The sequence below is a fragment of the Rhineura floridana genome, chromosome 3 (assembly GCF_030035675.1).
Source record: "Rhineura floridana isolate rRhiFlo1 chromosome 3, rRhiFlo1.hap2, whole genome shotgun sequence".
NCBI lineage: Eukaryota > Metazoa > Chordata > Lepidosauria > Squamata > Rhineuridae > Rhineura > Rhineura floridana.
In genome coordinates this window covers 100286152-100304641 of record NC_084482.1, presented here as the reverse complement: position 1 = coordinate 100304641, position 18490 = coordinate 100286152, and the positions used below count along the sequence as shown (strand labels likewise).

General features: G+C 39.5%; 1 protein-coding gene across 8 annotated transcripts in view; it reads right to left on the bottom strand.

The window, feature by feature from the left end:
- Positions 1-18490, bottom strand: part of RAPGEF6 (Rap guanine nucleotide exchange factor 6) — a 258948-nt gene that overhangs the window by 76161 nt on the left and 164297 nt on the right. For all 8 annotated transcript variants that reach the window (XM_061617079.1, XM_061617074.1, XM_061617075.1 and 5 more), the window contains 8 exons: positions 15092-15272; positions 9658-9794; positions 8720-8878; positions 5617-5769; positions 5067-5231; positions 2190-2297; positions 1701-1904; positions 808-916 (listed from right to left, as the gene is read on the bottom strand). In XM_061617079.1, the coding sequence (XP_061473063.1) occupies positions 808-916; positions 1701-1904; positions 2190-2297; positions 5067-5231; positions 5617-5769; positions 8720-8878; positions 9658-9794; positions 15092-15272 (1216 nt within the window). The remainder of the gene's footprint in view (positions 1-807; positions 917-1700; positions 1905-2189; positions 2298-5066; positions 5232-5616; positions 5770-8719; positions 8879-9657; positions 9795-15091; positions 15273-18490) is intronic.

Below are 18490 nucleotides of genomic sequence, written 5' to 3'. Positions count from 1 at the left end.
TCTTTTTCAAATATATCTAGTTAACAAATACTGGCTGAGATCCAAAGAAGTCTGAAGAAAAAGCAACAGCTGAAGAATACTGCTGACTTTCCATTCTGATTGCTGCCCCTTGTGCAGTTTTAGAATACCCCAACCTTCAGGGCTGACTTTTTGAAGCCTGTGCAGGATGCGGTGCAAAAGATCCCTTGGATCCCAGCCATTATCTCCTAAAAATTATTATAGTCATGAGTAAAAGCAAACCAAAGTACCATGAAAGATAACTTATCTAAGTGGTGCACTCCATTGTACATTTGGGGTTGCATATGTAGAGTTCTGAAGAGAAAATTAAAATATAGCAATAGGTCTGGGTGGCACCTTAAATAATACAGAATAAAAGAACTCAAGAAAAAATCAATTAGGTCAGCAAATTCCCACCAAGTTCATGTCCCATTGGAATTTTACTGTTGAACTAAAATGTGAACCGTTACTACGTGGTGTGTGACAATGACATGTGACTTCTACACATGTCACCTTGTAGAATGTCACAGTAAAGTAGACACAATTCAGGAGTTCTGTGCATCAAGGGTGCTTTGAACATGTTTCTTAAACACTGTCTTCTTCCATCCTGGCCTTGGCACAAATAGAAAATTTAACTTAAAACCGGGAGGAGGGGCTTCAAAAGCAGCTTGGATATGTAATGGTGCTGGGATTGTGGTGCTTGCAATTTAAAGAAAAGAAGTTTCAAAATCTCACTGAACTCACCAAAACTCTCAAAGTAGGTCTTTGGCCAATGTCTCTAAGAGATATTGTTTATACATAGGTACTCACCAAAAATATTTGTTTTTACAGTGATGGAAAGATGTGTATTGTTCCTCAAGATTTCAGTGGCTTTTGCAAATGTAATATTCTCAAAATTTTGCCCATTTACTTCCATTACCTTTAACATAATGCAGGAAAAGATATTTGGTGTTAGAAAGAAACATGAAGTATCACTAAAATAGGATGTTAATGCATATTGTTTGAAATTTAATTAAGTTCTAAATATACATTTTGAACCCAGTCTCCTTAAATGTCTTAGAAGTTACAAAACATCATTATAGAAGGAATTTACTTCTTGCTTATATTGTTTAAGTGTTTGTCTTTCACTTTCAAATGTTTCATTTCCATTTGGCTACCATAACAAATGCTGAGAATGATTTCCTTTTTCATAATTTATGCTATGGCTTAATTTGCTGGATAACTTTTAAAATATTTTATTAATAATTTTCTTGAACAGTTCCATATCACAGGCCAGTTTCAGAGAGCCTTTATGGCTAAAGGGTGGAGTATAAATGTCATAATAAATAAATTAGTTCAGATATCATGACAAAACTACAGTTGTCCATTTCTTGGTTAGTACAGTATGTGCCAACATCTTAACTGGGCCAATTATGGTTACAGCTAGCCATAGCATGCCTCCAAACCAGAACAAGAAAGTATAGTTCAGTGTAGGTTTCTCATCATGTTCTAGGGGGAAAACTGTTAACTTAAAACACAGGGCAAACCGTGGCTCTGCAAACCATAGAACAAGGAGGCAGGAGAGTGATTCAAGGGGAGTGTGGTTTTGGCTGAGATATCTAAGCCAGACCAAAACAACAAATGTCAAATCAATTTCTTCAGCTGAATACACTAAACCAAAACAAATATATTATCATAACAGAGACACAAAAGTTTAACTTTACCTGATCACCACATTTAAGCCCAGCTTCTGCCGCTTTGCTTCCGGATTCCACTGTCTCGACAAAAATACCAAAACATTTTTCACTTCCTCCAAGTAGGCTGAAGAAAAGTGGGGAGTCTCTAGAAGGCTTCTGCAATGTGATTTGTCTCCATTTTGCCTTGGCTGCACAGGCAATGTTTAGTAACCTGAGGTGCCCCTTCATTTTCTGTAAATTGTCAGACAACCCCATGAATATCTGCCATATAGAATTAGGCGAGACCAAATCATGTAAAGGTGAGATTACATAGAACTATCGCCCTCACTGCTTCAGTCCTTCATTATTTACCAGAACTATGTCATGAAACATAATTATCTGTATTACCTCTAGAATACAAAGCCTTCTGAATGACATGCAATCCTCAGTTAAAACCTGCTATAGATGTCTTTAATATATTACAAGTTTTAAAAAATGCATGATGCAGCACAAATTTCAGTTTATTGAGGATCTTACCGCATTTTCCAAATGTTTTTCAAATTCTTCCAAAAATCTTGTCATGGCTGGATCTCCCTCAAAATCATTAAAATGGTTGTTCACCCACAACAGTACAACTCTGGTAACCTAAGAACAAGTACACGTGAGAATAACACAAGTTTTATTTGTAAGAGAAAATTAGGCTGCCATTTTTAATACAGCTTTAGCATTAACAACTAGTTAAATAGCTTTTGAACCAGCTATATGGTTGGCACCTTTTCACAATGTGAGCCCATTAGTCTACACTTTCATGCATTTTTTTAAAAAAAGAAAACCACTCTCTGTTACTTTAGAGAACAGATCTGCAAACTCAACATCTGGAGTAACTCCGCATATGAACACACACAGAGAAATTTTAGTGTTCTTATGAATCAGTATTTCAAAATTGCTGCCCTTGCAAAGTATTTGTCATTTGTTTAATAGCTACTACTATGAGAGTTATACTAACAAAGCAAGAATTGCAATTTCCATTTTTTTTGACGCAGTAGTCAATTGGGCTATAAAATTACTATACAACTTCTCCTATACTGGCAATCTGTCAGATATCTTGTCAGTTTAAAACAAAAATGTTTTTCTAAGAGATTTATCCAAGTTAACTGCATAAAATGTTACTTTTTGTTCTGAGTGCAATGCCCCTGTATGTGTAAACTTAAAATTACAGCCATATATGTTCTATTCCTAGGCAAGGTCCTGGAACGAGTGGTTGCAGGCCAGCTCCAGACACTCTTGGATGAGACCGATTATCTGGATCCATTTCAGTCGGGTTTCAGGCCTGGTTTTGGCATGGAAACATCCTTGGTCGCCCTGTTTGATGACCTTTGTCGAGAGAGAGACGGGGGAGTGTGACTCCGTTGATTCTCCTTGATCTCTCAGCGGCTTTCGATACCATCGACCATGGTATCCTTCTGGGGAGACTAGCTGAGTTGGGAGTGGAAGGTACTGCATTGTGGTGGTTCCACTCCTACTTGGCAGGTCGCCTCCAGAAGGTGGTGCACCCTGGACTCTCCAGTATGGGGTTCCGCAGGGGTCAGTTCTGTCCCCCATGCTGTTCATCATCTACATGAAACCGTTGGGTGCGGTCATCCGGAGCTTTGGAGTGCGTTGCCATCAGTATGCTGATGATACGCAGCTCTATTTCTTCTTTTCATCTTCTTCAGGTGAGGCTGTCAATGTACTGAACCGGTGCCTGGCTGCGACAATGGACTGGATGAGGGCTAATAAACTGAGGCTCAATCCAGACAAGACTGAGATGCTGCTAGTGGGTGGTTCTTCTGACCGGATGGTGGACGTCCAACCTGTCCTGGATGGGGTTGCACTCCCCCTGAAGGAGCAGGTTCGTAGCTTGGGGGTTCTCCTAGAACCATCTCTGTCACTTGAGGCTCAGGTAGCCTCAGTGGCACGGAGTGCCTTCTACCAGCTTCGGTTGGTGGCCCAACTACATCCCTATCTGGACAGGGATAACCTGGCTTCAGTTGTCCATGCTCTGGTAACCTCCAAATTAGATTACTGCAATGAACTCTACGTGGGGCTGCCTTTGAAGACGGTTCGGAAACTGCAGCTTGTGCAAAATTCAGTGGCCAGATTGGTAACAGGGACCAGACGGTCCGAATATATAAAACCGATTCTTGCCCGCTTGCATTGGCTGCCTGTATGTTTCCAAGCTCAATTCAAGGTGCTGGTTTTGACCTATAAAGCCTTACATGGCTTGGGACCACAGTATCTGATGGAAAGCCTCTCCCGATACGAACCCACCCATACACTACATTCAAGATCAAAGGCCCTCCTCTGGGTGCCTACTCCAAGGGAAGCTCGGAGGGTGGCAACAAGGGAGAGGGCTTTCTCAGTGGTGGCCCCCAAATTATGGAATGATCTTTGTGATGGGGTGTGCCTGGCGCCAACACTGTTATCTTTTCGGCGCCAGGTCAAGACCTTCCTCTTCTCCCAGGCATTTTAGCATGTGTTTTAAATTGTTTTTATATTTTATATTTTAAAATTTAAAACAAATTGTCTTTTAAATTGTTTTCAAAATATGTGTTTAAAATTGTATATTTGTTTTAATGTTTTTGATTGCTGTAAACCGCCCAGAGAGCTTCGGCTATGGGGTGGTATACAAGTGCAATAAATAAATAAATAAATAGATATACAACTTCTGAAGTCTAATTATGACTAATTCTTAACTTATAATCCATTTAATATTTACTTGGGATTTTTATATATGTCAATTGAAAAAATAAAATAGTGAACAGTTCCGGTGTGTGAAATGTAATACCTAGCCATAAAGATGAATGAAAAGTCACAGTTCAAGATATTGTGAAAAGATCTACAACATAGTTTATCTATAGCAAGTTAATTTTTTCACAATCTCAGCTCTGGTACATAAAGAATGGCAGAGACTATTACTAGGCTATAGAAACTTTTTGACCAACTGGAAGTCTATACTGCCATTCCCAAGGTATTTGTTTTACATTTTTTTTTAAAAAAAAGTCAAATTCTTCCTTGGTGAACTCCAGTAAGACAGCTACAAAGAACAGTGTAAGTAAAAGGTAAGTAAAGCCAGCATGGAACCATCAGAAACGCTACGTTTCTCTGAGTCAGCTCCAGATTATTTTGGATATTGTATGTTCAAAGTATTCTGTGAATAAAAATATGTACATTTATTATTATTATTACAACTACTACTACTACAAATTTTATACAGTGAATCCTTTTCAGATGATGTGCCAGGTTCTTTACATTTCACAGCACTATCATTCATCACACCAAGAAGTTCAGATAGACTATATAAACAAGAGTGATTTATTTCCAGTACAAGAAAATAAGCAAAACTTAACTGCAATCTCTTATTTAGAAACCAACCTTGTCCCTGAGACTGTCTACTTGAAACCACTCCAAGAGTTTGTCCCCAACTTCCAGAGGGCTTGACAAAAATGTTCTGTATGTTAACAGAAAGTCTTCAATATATGTTGGATCTACAATAGAATGTTCTTCTATTAAATGCATAATGAGGCGTTCAGGTGTTGCCTTAAAAACAAGAGATGACAATGAATAAAATCCTTCAACTTCTCATGACAAACATCCCATTTTGTAATATCACCACCAAGCTATATTCAGAGAAGTAATTCATAAATGCAATTCCTAACTTTCATCCTAGACAACAAAAATGTCAAAATACTTTCTACTTATTTATGCAACGTTACAATTCAGACCTATTCTTTAAAGATTATAATATTGACTGACTCCTAATTGCCCAGGGACACCTTATTTCCATAATACACATATATTGGACTGTATAACAACAGAATTGTTTTTGAAGATAAGAAACTAGATCACTTATTCTGCAGGACCTTATTATAAAAGTTATAACAAGAGACTGATGAATCCTTTATAAGGTTTTGTTTTTGATCACCTTAATAACAATGTGTCCTTTCCTGGTTCCACTGCGATCCAGCTCTCTGTGCTCCTTCACCATAACAATTTCCCCTTCTTCTTCAACTTTGTGTGTATTTTTTTCAACATGGTTCAGAATTCTCCAATAGTCTTGCTGGGCTATACATACAAACTGTCCCAAATAATGGGGGGGGCAATAAACACATAAGCAAAAACATTAAAAAGTTAATCAGCCAAGCCTGGGCAGATGTAATACACTGATGGCAAATTATAATCAGAAATCAATCCATTTCCGTCTTAACCAGTCTCCTAGATATTCGTTTGTAATCCCTTCAGAAATGATCATAACTGATACACACATTTATAGCGCAAAATCTAGATGAGAACTTGAGCTCAAGAAGCGGATGTATGTATTTTCTATTTACCTTTGCTGAGCTTATTTCAGTAGACCACACCCACACTTTAAGATTATATATATTCACTAATAGGCAAAAAACCTTGTGGTTTACATACCTATAGCCAACAGATATGTCTATCAAACTTTAAAAAGCAGGGAAATTGGGCACCTGTAATGAATGCACCAGGGAAGCAGGAGACCTGACCTCCTCTCTGAGATATTGTACTGCCCTACAAATTTATAAAAATGCAAACACAATTTGGGTTGGTCTTTCACACTCCAATCCACTTCCTGTGCAGCTTGGAAGAATTTGGTAACATGTGCCTCTGAGCATATGATGAGTGATGGAAGAATTTGGTAACGTGCCTCTTAGCATATGATGAGTGATAGCAACACCTGCAATCAGCCCAAATAACAGAAACAAGATGTGTGCTGTGCTGATCTTGTTTTAGCAGGGAGGAAGCATCTGTATTGGAATTGCTTTTTAATATGTTATTAAACTTTCTTTTTTAAAATATTTTTAATCTTAGAAGATGTTTTCATAGCTTTTTTTAAATGTGTTTTAGAGTTTGTTTTTATGATGTTTTAATGTTTTTGGTGCTTTTGTTCGCCACCTTGGGCTCCTCCTGGGAGGAAGGGTGGGATATAAATCTTCTAACAACAACAACAACAACAGTTGATATAGCTCAGATAGTCACTTTAAATACGTTTGATTTGCTTTTCAATTTTAGTGAAGTTTCCTATAGTAAATCATTTTACTACTGCCCAATTTCCTTGCTTTTTAAAGTTTGATAGAAATTTCTGTTGACCATAGGTATGTTTTTAAACCACAAGGTTTTTTGCCTATTAGTGAATTTCTCTGCTTTTTAATCTGGGAAGTAAGAAATGCAATCCTCTGCAAGTTTGCTGAGAATGGATTGATCATATGCATGCTTATGGAGTGCAGTGGAATTTACTCCCCTGCAATCATGCTTAGGATAGGTGAAACTGACCACAGGGGAAGGGGAGGGGAGGAGGGGAAGGGGAGGAGAGGAGGGGGAGGGGAGCAGGCAGGAGGGGGGCAGGTTTGATCATTTGCATGTTTACTGAGTTCAGTAGGATTTACCCCCGTGCAATCATGCTTAGGATAGGTAAAACTGACCATGGGAGAGAAGGAGGAGGGGAGAGGGAAGAGGAGAGGGAAGGAATGGAGGGGAGGGGGGAGCAAAAAGAGGGGGAGGGGGAAGGAGGGCATAGGATGGGGAGGTGGGAAGGAATGGGGAGGAAAGGGACAAAAGGGAGGTGATGGGAGGGACCATAGGGAAGGGAGAGGGCAGAAGGGAGGGGAAGGAGAAGGACAGGGAAAGAGGGGATTGGAAGGCAATGGGGGAGGGGAAGGGAGGGGTGAAGGAAGGGGAGGGAAGGGGCAAGAGGGAAGGGGCAAGAGGGAGGGGATAGGAGGGAGGAGGAGGGGAAGGCAGGGTTGATCATTTGCATGCTTTTTGAATTCAGTGGGATTTACTCCTGTGCAATCATGCTTAGCATAGGTGAAACTGACTTGTGGGAGGGGCAGAGAGGGGAGGAGGGCGGGGAGGGGGAGGGGGGGAGGAGATTGGATGGGTGGACACTGGGCAGAGAGGAAGCCCCTTTCCTTTCAAAAGGAAAAGATTGTGAACAGTATCATTCTTTTTCAGTGTTTCCACTTTTTTATTCTACAGCAGGCACATGTAGCCTCCCACCCACATTTAAACTAAATCTGTCACTGGCCACATCCACACCACACCTTTATTTTACTTTACACAGTCATGGCTTCTGCCAAAGAATCCTGGGAAGTGTAGTTAGTGAAGGGTGCTGAGAGTTGCTAGGAGATGCCCTGCTCCACTCACAGAGCATCAGAGCAGCTGACTGTTAAACCACTCTGGCCACTGGAGCTCTGTCAGGGAATAGGAGTCTCCTCTCAGCACCCTTCACAAACTGCACTTCCCAGTATTCTTTGGGGGAAGCTATGACTGTCTAAAGTGGAATAAAGGTCTGATGTGGGTGTGGCCCCGATTTGCCAAGCCAAACACCAAGTGAGTCTGGCTTTTAGAACTGAGCATGGCCAGCCTAATTATTGAGTTCGATGCTAGATTTCTTAAATTAATTAAAAATTGGCCAGGCATTTTTAAAAACTTTTAAACTGCAGAAGATGGTCAGAGTATGGGGCAAGGTCAGTAACAGGATTACAGGTACCCTGTGAACATGGCTGACTTTTAATTAGTTTCAACAAATTATGAGAACTCTGACAGAAAAAAGTTCCAATGGGGTCTGGTTTTTCTCTGTCTCTTTTTAGACTTTGAACTCTCGATTCTCTCTGACTGTTTTGTGTATCGCCATGAAAATTTAGAGGGTTGTTAAGCAAGCGTTTCTGAGTTCAGGACTATAAGTTTTGTAAGGTTTTGTTTTGAACTGAGCTTATGGGAAGCATCAGAATGTCATGGGGTATTTTTAATTTAACATTGAGGAATGAGAAAAACCCGTGCTTACTATAGTATACAGCCACTCTTGTGGCTGTATATTAAAGCAGTGATTCCTGTGTGTTTAACAACATATGATATGAGCAAGAAAGTTATGATTGGTTATAGTTAACCAAAGAGTGAAGATTGCTGTACTCTATCTCTGGAATGATTAGTTAAATAGGAAATAGATTCTATTTTTCATGAGAAGATTCAAAATGGCAGAATGTTTTACTACTAAGTTACCTTACCTGGCAGTCATCTACTTTGGTCCTAACCACACCATTCATGTATTGCTTTTCCAGAGAGGGTGCAATCCCAAAGCTATTTCCCATACAGAGATTTTCTGTTTTACCATCTCTATGGCTGATTTCCACAGTGCCATTTAAAATAACATACCAAGAATCAAGCTAAAAAGAAAACACAAATATAACCATTTCAGTTATCTTAAGCATCAAACTGTCTCAAAATCATCTCACTGGATGCTTAGTGAGCCTCTGCAACAAAAATATAACAATCAGGGTAACGATAAAAATGGTTAAGTCATTAAGCTATGTTAAACATTATCCTTCTACCATCACAAGATCAGGAAGAAACAGTTAGATGAATGAGACAGTGAAAAAGAATTCCTTAATCTGCAGGGTGCCATCCTAATGTAACATTCAGAACATGTTACTATGGCTAGAACATGTTCTTGTGACCACATTTAGAAGGTAGATTTGAGAGACTATGTCCTGGTTCACACGTCATATCTTGGTTAGAGTTTGTGATTAGTGAGAAGGGTCCAGACAACATGCCAAGCCAAGCCTTGGCTTAGCTCAGTGGAGTGCAGGAGTAAAAAAGACTGGGAAGGAACAAAGGCACCGCAAGCTTCTCTCTGGGAGCCTGCACATTTACACAGTTCTGGTAAGCCATATTTTGTTTTACTATAACGTGTGAACCAGACTTATATCCAAGGGATAAAAATATGGTTTTAAGTCTGGAAGAAGTTATCATTAGATCATATATATCACTGGGAAAAGGTTTGGAACCTTTTGATAATATGTAATGGCACTGGGAAGGCCAATGCTACATGTTCTGTAAAACTGAAGAGATATTCATTCTATTTGCAAGGCAAAAGATATATACTTGTACTATAGGTGTTTGATATTGACAAAGAAACATGACCATGGCATTATGCAATACTTACTTCTTGACCATCGTCAAGAATGATGGCTCCTGCTTGTTCTACAACTTCAAATATCATCACTGAACAGAGCTCTCTTCTTACAGACATAGTCATGTTTGCAAATGCTGGAAGTTGATGCATAAATTCCAGTAATTGTTCTATCAGAACAAAAAGAAAAGTATATTAGAAACAAAGCAAGGCAATACTTAAAAAATCAGTGTTTTAATTATTTCTTCTTTATTAAGGAAAAGTTAAACACAAAGAAATATATTTAAGAAAAAAGGAGAAACATTTTTTACAAAGATATACGTATAACAAAAAAGCATTACTGATTATATATATATATAAAAGACAGTTTTGAAAGCAACAAACTGAACTTCACTCAAGCTTGCTCTGGATCCCTATAAGGATTCAGTTAATCACCTAAAATATATATATAAACGTAATTGTGATTAACCAAACAGAGGTTTTTATTATATTAACAAAACGTTTCAGCTTCCGCCTTCATCAGCTGCCAACATACCAATGCTGTTACCAAGGTGGCAGTTATAGAGCTTTGAGGATGGAATGCTCAGAGGGGCTTCCTTTGCAGAAGCTAAGTAGTGGTGGTACTGTCCTCCAGGTTCAGGCCATGTGGTGCCAATGTGTCCAGAGAGTAAATCCAAAAGTTCTCCCTTTTGGTCAATGCTGCTGGATCTGCTGGCATCTCTATTGCTGTAATGGAAAAGTCCAACAGGCTGTGACCCTCGATGTTAAAATGCTTTGCAACTGGTTGCTCCACTTTTTTTGTCAAAATTGCCGACTTGTGGCTCCTGAAGCGTGTGCGTAGGTCAGTTGTGGTCTTTCCTACGTATTGGATATGATATCCTGGTCTTTTGCACTCGATGATGTAAACTATATTGCAGGACCTGCAGGTGATGTTCTGTTTGATGTAATATGTCCTGCCTGTCCTAGTGCTTCTAAAAGTGGCTGTCTCCCTGAGGTACACACAGGTGATACAGCGTTTGGAGTGACAAGGATGAGACCCTGGATTGGTGATAGGTGGCTTAAGCACAGCTCTCACCAACAGTCTGCACAAATTAGGAGGTTGGCGAAATGCTATAACAGGAGGCCTGCTGATGGCTCTGGTAAGATGTTCAGAGTTTGCCAGCAATGGGTAGCTCTCCTTGATTGCTCGGTGATAGGAGATACTGGATGGAAATCTACCACAAATGGAATCCACTGCTCTCTGCTCTTTGACACCTCAGTATGATGGAGGAGGTTTTCTCTGGACAGAATGGAGGCTCGGTGGATGTTGCAATTCATAATATGTGGAGAATATCCTCTTCGAAGAAGGTGTTCTTTAAATTCACTGATCCTTCTCTGGTATTTATCTTCAGTGTTGCAAATAAGTTTGATTCTCAGAGCTAAGCTATACACAATGTTCTTTATATGCCTAGGATAGCAGGATTTCCCATTTAAATAGGTGTGGGCATCAGTGGGTTTGCTGTAGAGATCAGTGGCTATTTTGTTGTTTTCAATGGTAAGAAGGATATCCAGAAAAGGGATGTGCGGATTGTCATTTGTACTATTAAATGTAAACTTAATAGAGGGATGGATAGAGTTGCTGTAATTTTTAAATTGTTCCAAACTCTCTTTACCATTCGTCCAGACCATAAAGATGTCATCAATGTATTGCCACGATATAAGTGGTTTGTTGATGGCCTTTTTGAGGATCTCATGTTCCATAAGAACATAAGAAGAGCCTGCTGGATCAGGCCAGTGGCCCATCTAGTCCAGCATCCTGTTCTCAAAGTGGCCAACCAGGTGCCTGGGGGAAGCCCGCAAGCAGGACCCGAGTGCAAGAACACTCTCCCCTCCTGAGGCTTCCGGCAACTGGTTTTCAGAAGCATGCTGCCTCTGACTAGGGTGGCACAGCACAGCCATCATGGCTAGTAGCCATTGATAGCCCCGTCCTCCATGAATTTGTCTAATCTTCTTTTAAAGCCATCCAAGATGGTGGCCATTACTGCATCTTGTGGGAGCAAATTTCATAGTTTAACTATGCGCTGAGTAAAGAAGTACTTCCTTTTGTCTGTCCTGAATCTTCCAACATTCAGCTTCTTTGAATGTCCCCAAGTTCTTGTATTATGAGAGAGGGAGAAGAACTTTTCTCTATCCACTTTCTCAATGCCATGCATAATTTTATACACTTCTATCATGTCTACTCTGACCTGCCTTTTCTCTAAACTAAAAAGCCCCAAATGCTGCAACCTTTCCTCGTAAGGGAGTCGCTCCATCCCCTTGATCATTCTGGTTGCCCTCCTCTGAACCTTTTCCAACTCTATAATATCCTTTTTGAGATGAGGCGACCAGAACTGTACACAGTATTCCAAATGCGGCCACACCATAGATTTATACAATGGCATTATGATATTGGCTGTTTTATTTTCAATACCTTTCCTAATTATCCCTAGCATGGAATTTGCCTTTTTCACAACTGCCGCACACTGGGTCGACATTTTCATCGTGCTGTCCACTACAACCCCGAGGTCTCTCTCTTGGTCGGTCACCACCAGTTCAGACCCCATGAACGTATATGTGAAATTCAGATTTTTTGCTCCAATATGCATAATTTTACACTTGTTTATATTGAATTGCATTTGCCATTTTTCCGCCCATTCACTCAGTTTGGAGAGGTCTTTTTGGAGCTCTTCGCAATCCCTTTTTGTTTTAACAACCCTGAACAATTTAGTGTCGTCAGCAAACTTGGCCACTTCACTGCTTACTCCTAATTCTAGGTCATTAATGAACAAGTTGAAAAGTACAGGTCCCAATACCGATCCTTGAGGGACTCCACTTTCTACAGCCCTCCATTGGGACAACTGTCCGTTTATTCCTACTCTCTGCTTTCTGCTTCTTAACCAATCCCTTATCCACAAGAGGACCTCTCCTCTTATTCCATGACTGCTAAGCTTCCTCAGAAGTCTTTGGTGAGGTACCTTGTCAAACGCTTTTTGAAAGTCTAAGTACACTATGTCCACTGGATCACCTCTATCTATATGCTTGTTGACACTCTCAAAGAATTCTAAGAGGTTACTGAGACAGGACTTTCCCTTGCAGAAGCCATGCTGGCTCTGCTTCAGCAAGGCTTGTTCTTCTATGTGCTTAGTTAATCTAGCTTTAATAATACTTTCTACCAGTTTCCCCGGGACAGAAGTTAAGCTAACTGACCTGTAATTTCCGGGATCCCCTCTGGATCCCTTTTTGAAGATTGGCATTACATTTGCCACTTTCCAGTCCTCAGGCACGGAGGAGGACCTGAGGGACAAGTTACATATTTTAGTTAGCAGATCAGCAATTTCACATTTCAGTTCTTTGAGAACTCTCGGGTGGATGCCATCTGGGCCTGGTGATTTGTCAGTTTTTATATTGTCCATTAAGCCTAGAACTTCTTCTCTCATTGCCACTATTTGTCTCAGTTCCTCAGAATCCCTTCCTGCAAATGTTAGTTCAGGTTCAGGGATCTGCCCTATATCTTCCACTGTGAAGACAGATGCAAAGAATTCATTTAGCTTCTCTGCAATCTCCTTATCGTTCTTTAGTACACCTTTGACTCCCTTATCATCCAAGGGTCCAATCGCCTCCCTAGATGGTCTCCTGCTTTGAATGTATTGATAGAATTTTTTGTTGTTGGTTTTTATGCTCTTAGCAATGTGCTCCTCAAATTCTTTTTTAGCATCCCTTATTGTCTTCTTGCATTTATTTTGCCAGAGTTTGTGTCCTTTTTTATTCTCTTCATTCAGACAAGACTTCCATTTTCTGAAGGAAGACCTTTTGCCTCTAAGAGCTTCCTTGACTTTGCTCGTTAACCATGCTGGCATCTTCTTGGCCCTGGCGGTACCTTTTCTGATCTGCGGTATGCACTCCAGTTGAGCTTCTAATATAGTGTTTTTAAACAACTTCCAAGCATTTTCGAGTAATGTGACCCTCTGGACTTTGTTTTTCAGCTTTCTTTTTACCAATCCCCTCATTTTTGTGAAGTTTCCTCTCTTGAAGTCAAAAGTGACCGTGTTGGATTTTCTTGGCAATTGGCCATTTACATGTATGTTTAATTTAATAGCACTATGGTCACTGCTCCCAATCGGTTCAACAACACTTACATCTCGCACCAGGTCCCGGTCCCCACTGAGGATTAAGTCCAGGGTTGCCGTCCCTCTGGTCGGTTCCATGACCAACTGGTCTAGGGAATAGTCATTTAGAATATCTAGAAATCTTGCTTCTTTGTCATGACTGGAACACATATGCGGCCACTCTATGTCTGGGTAGTTGAAGTCACCCATTACTATCACATTTCCTAGTTTGGATGCTTCCTCAATTTCATATCTCATCTCCAGGTCTCCCTGAGCATTTTGATCAGGGGGACGATAGATCGTTCCCAGAATTAAATCCCTCCTGGGGCATGGTATCACCACCCAAAACGATTCTGTGGAGGAGTCCGCCTCTTTTGGGGTTTCCAGCTTGCTGGATTCAATGCCTTCTTTCACGTATAGAGTTTACCCATAAAGTTTACCCATAAAGAGATTTGCATATGATGGAGCCATGCGAGTCCCCATAGCTGTGCCTTGTAGTTGCAGGTAGTGTTCTCCATTGAATGTAAAGTTGTTACACACATATATATATAAGGTAGATCAAAGCAAAGAATATAATTGTATGGATATTCTGATGCATTTGGTTCCAAAAATAATAAAAATTGCCCAGTTTTCTATATATTTATTTATTTGCCCATTTTTTCTCTTAAATAATGTTTTACTTTTATCAAACTGATGGCACCCCAGATTCTGTTAAACCAGTCAAGAACTGATGGTACTTTAGGTTGTTTCCATTGTTTTCTAATTTTAATTTTTGCTAATGTTAATAGAGTTGTAATCATTTCTAAATCTGTTTCCATAACTTTATCTTTCAGATAATATAGTATAATTATGTATGATTTAAAAGGCACGCTATCATGTTTTTAATATTATATACAGTTTCCAATAATTTTGGATTTCAGTCCTTAGCTGTGTCACTCATCAATTTACTTTAATTAATAAGAGTGGTTTAATGAGTTTGATTCAAGGGCGACTTTTGGAAGGCAAACACATCTTCTCACAGAAGGACTGTTGTATACCTCATGCTACTGTTGCACCAGTATCAGAATGGATATTCATCAGAATGATGAATGAAGCATCAGAATGGCATGGGGGGCGGGTATTTTCAATTTAACATTGCGGAATGCGAAAAATCCATGCTGACTATAATATACAGCCACTCTTGTGGCTGTATAATATAGACATATAGATATATGGAATTTTATAAGCCAGTGTACATCATTTTGTCACTAACTTTCAAATTACTTACCTGAACAACATTATGTATAATCTGTTAAAGCTATGACTGACACATTTATAAAAATATTCTTTTTTTTACTTCTCACCAATATCATCATCTGTTTTGTCCGCCGGTTCCTTTTCAAGGCACTCCCGTACAACATCACGCCCCAGCAGTGGATCTGAAGTTCTGTCAATATCTTCATCTTCTTCTTCATCATCTTCAGAATCTACTGGTGCTTCTGGAAGACCAGTTAAATCTACATCTCCCATCTCACTTTCAGTAGCCTGTAGATAAATGTACATACATTGTGATAAAATGCACTTTGTTCTGGTACCACCGTCTACCTTCCAAGTGATAAACTTCCAAGAATTGCCTCAAAGCTGTCCTGTGTGGGGAGGGGATCAGTAGAGATTGTTTAAAATATATCTACATAAATGGAATATTCTAAAGAACAAAGACTATGAAAGCCAGATGTTAAATTCCAACAATACATGAATATACAAATGTATGAGTTAAGACTCTAAAGGGATTTTGTTACTACAGTTGGCGCTGTCATGTTTTATCCTATAACTAAAACAATAACAAAATATAACATAATGTAATATGCCTTATAATATCCTATAGATACTAATTAATAAAAGAGCGATTGTTTACTTAAATAGACTAATTTAAGCATATATTGTATGCAACTAGGTCATGTCATATGATCCAGATAAATTTAAACTCAAGCTAGGCAAGGTCAGCTAGCCTCAGAATAACCACCTAGTTCTCAGTTTGAAAAATTCATGCTTTCTTTGATTATGTGAGGAATATATTACACACTCTTTCATAAAAGTCTATATTAAAGCAGCAACTCCTTTGATTCCTGTACGGCGAGAATATATAGAAAACTTCTGGCAAGCAGGGTTAAGTGTCAGTTTAAAAATAGAAAAAAATGTAGCAGTTGTACAATCTAGCACTTCAGATTTTCTTTGACAAAATGTTTTGCAAGCAGAAGCACATCATTATTTTTACTTTAAAAAAAATTCAAAATAAAGGTAGTTAACTTATTATTATTTATTTATTATTTAAAATATTTCTATCCCGCCCTTCTACCCTATAATAGGGCACTCAGGGTGGCTTACAAAAATAAAATCAAACATGTACATAATAAAATTGTAAACAGTAAAAACACAAAAACATTAAAATACATAATATACAATTAAAATACATAAAATAATACACACACACACATACACACATATATAGGGAGTGGTACTAAAGGGACTACAAAGGTAAAATTTAATGTAGAAGGCATAAAATCAGTGTCAGGCTCTACCTTCAGTCCCTCCCAAAGGCTTTCCAGAACAAGATCATTTTCAGAAGTCTATGGAAAACCAACAGGGAGGAAGCAGAGCGAACGTCTTGAGGTAGAGTATGCCAAAGCTTGGGGGCCACAGCTGAAAAAGCTCTCTCCCACGTGCCTGTCAAGCTAACATCTTTCACTCCAGGCACACAGAGGAGACCAGAGGCAGATGATCTTAAATCCCGGGCAGGTACATATGGGCATAAGCGATCCCTCAGGTACATTGGTCCAAGGCCGTTTAGGGCTTTAAAGGTCAGTACCAGCACTTTGAATTGGGCCCGGAAACAAATTGGGAGCCAGTGGAGTTGATAAAGCACAGGGGTAATATGCTCCCTGTGCCGTGCTCCAGTTAACGTTCTGGCTGCTGCATTTTGAACCAACTTATGGATTTATTCCTACAATAAATGGCACTAAATCAGAAACACCAGATAAATTACCAAGAAGAAGATGAAAAGCAGAATCATATAATATTAAAATCATCTGAATAAGGTCTACATCAGGGGTGGTGAACCCATAGCCCATAGGCCAGCCCAACAACCTCTTGCCAAAATTAGGCACCTCTTGCTTTGGAAAAGGCCCTCTTCTTCCTCTGGAACTATTGCAAGAAGGTCTTAGAGCCTCAGGAAACAGGACCTTCTTCTAATGGTGCGACATGAGAGGGAGAAGAAGGGCTTTTGCAAGGTAAGAAGATTTTCAACCCCATTGTCAGCAACACACACACGCTGGTCAGCAGAAGGGGGGCTGTCTGCATGCGTGTGTGCGTACGTGCATGCGCATGCAGGGATCCAGTCGGGGGGCATCAAAGCTCTAGCAGTCAACAGAAGAAGATGGGGATAGACCACTTGTAGTCCTAAGTATAATATTTATTTTAATATCTGTGGAGGTAGATACAAATCCTTTTTAGTAAGCTGAAATAAGCTTGCATACTTTGATCCAGTAATATCATGATAGATGACTTTTATGCTGAAAAAATTATCAAAGGATCAGAGTAACAAATCCATACAAAACAGTAGCTTCAGTTATCAGCATGGACAGAGCAAATCTGTTCTGTTATCCACGATCTAATCTGGTTTCAGATCAAATTTTGTTAACATGCGGTTGTAGGGCAATTATCTTAAACAATCTAAAGAGGGTGAATAGATGGAAATGAATGTGCTTACAACATGATGATAGAAATTGATAGTTACATGATTATCAACTTATATGGCAGATGGATAGCAATAAAAACATTCCAATTCTACTGTTTTAAGTATAAAACAGAAGCAACACACATTGATTAACCACTATATGAGCTAAGAAGGTAATAATGTTTTCTGAAATGGTATTGATAGCATTCATTTTAAATGTTTTGCTATTAGGATTATACTGGCAAACTGAAATTTGTAATGGGATCACCCATCCTGCATTACATAGACTTTGGAATTTTAGCACACAACCTTTGCCAATTGTAGATGGGCTTTTTGTATTCAGATAAATTCTGTTAATTGATTTTCTGGATCTTTGGATAGAACTAGGGAACAATCCAAACCCAAGATCTGCTGGGATGAGCCGAGTTTGGAATACGCTCTGGCTGAGCCTGGGCTCAGCTGGCTGAAGTCCCTCATTCCAGCTCAGCCAAAGATATGCCAACATAAGTAGTCCATCCTGGTTCAGCTGAGGCTCAGCCAGTTTAGCTGTGGCTCAGCAAAGCCAGTTGAACAAAGCCCAGCGTAAGTCCCCAAAAGAGGATGTTTCAGGCGATTAGTGTGAGCATGGTGGGATGGGGCAGGGGGAGACTTACCCCTATTCCAAAATATGTTCAGCTCAGTCCCATGACCTAACAACCCAGTGGAGTTACACCGGCAAAAATTGTGGTGTTATGTCAAACTCTATTTTAAAGGCTTGTTTCCTCTGCCAGGCTCAGGCTGGCTCAGCCAGCAGTAGTTCCGCTCCTGAACAAAGTATGGAAAGGGTAAATTACAGTGGCATAATTTACCCTGGTATAAATGACACTGGGTTTCTATAGTTTGGATTGCTCTGTAAGTCTCATTCTGTTTAACATTCTTTTTTTTTAACTCAGTCTATTGTGATGCTTAAGGAAAATCTAAAGTAGATGGAGATTAGAAAACAATTAAAACATATCAATTATGTCAAGATTATCCACTGTCACCTAATGCA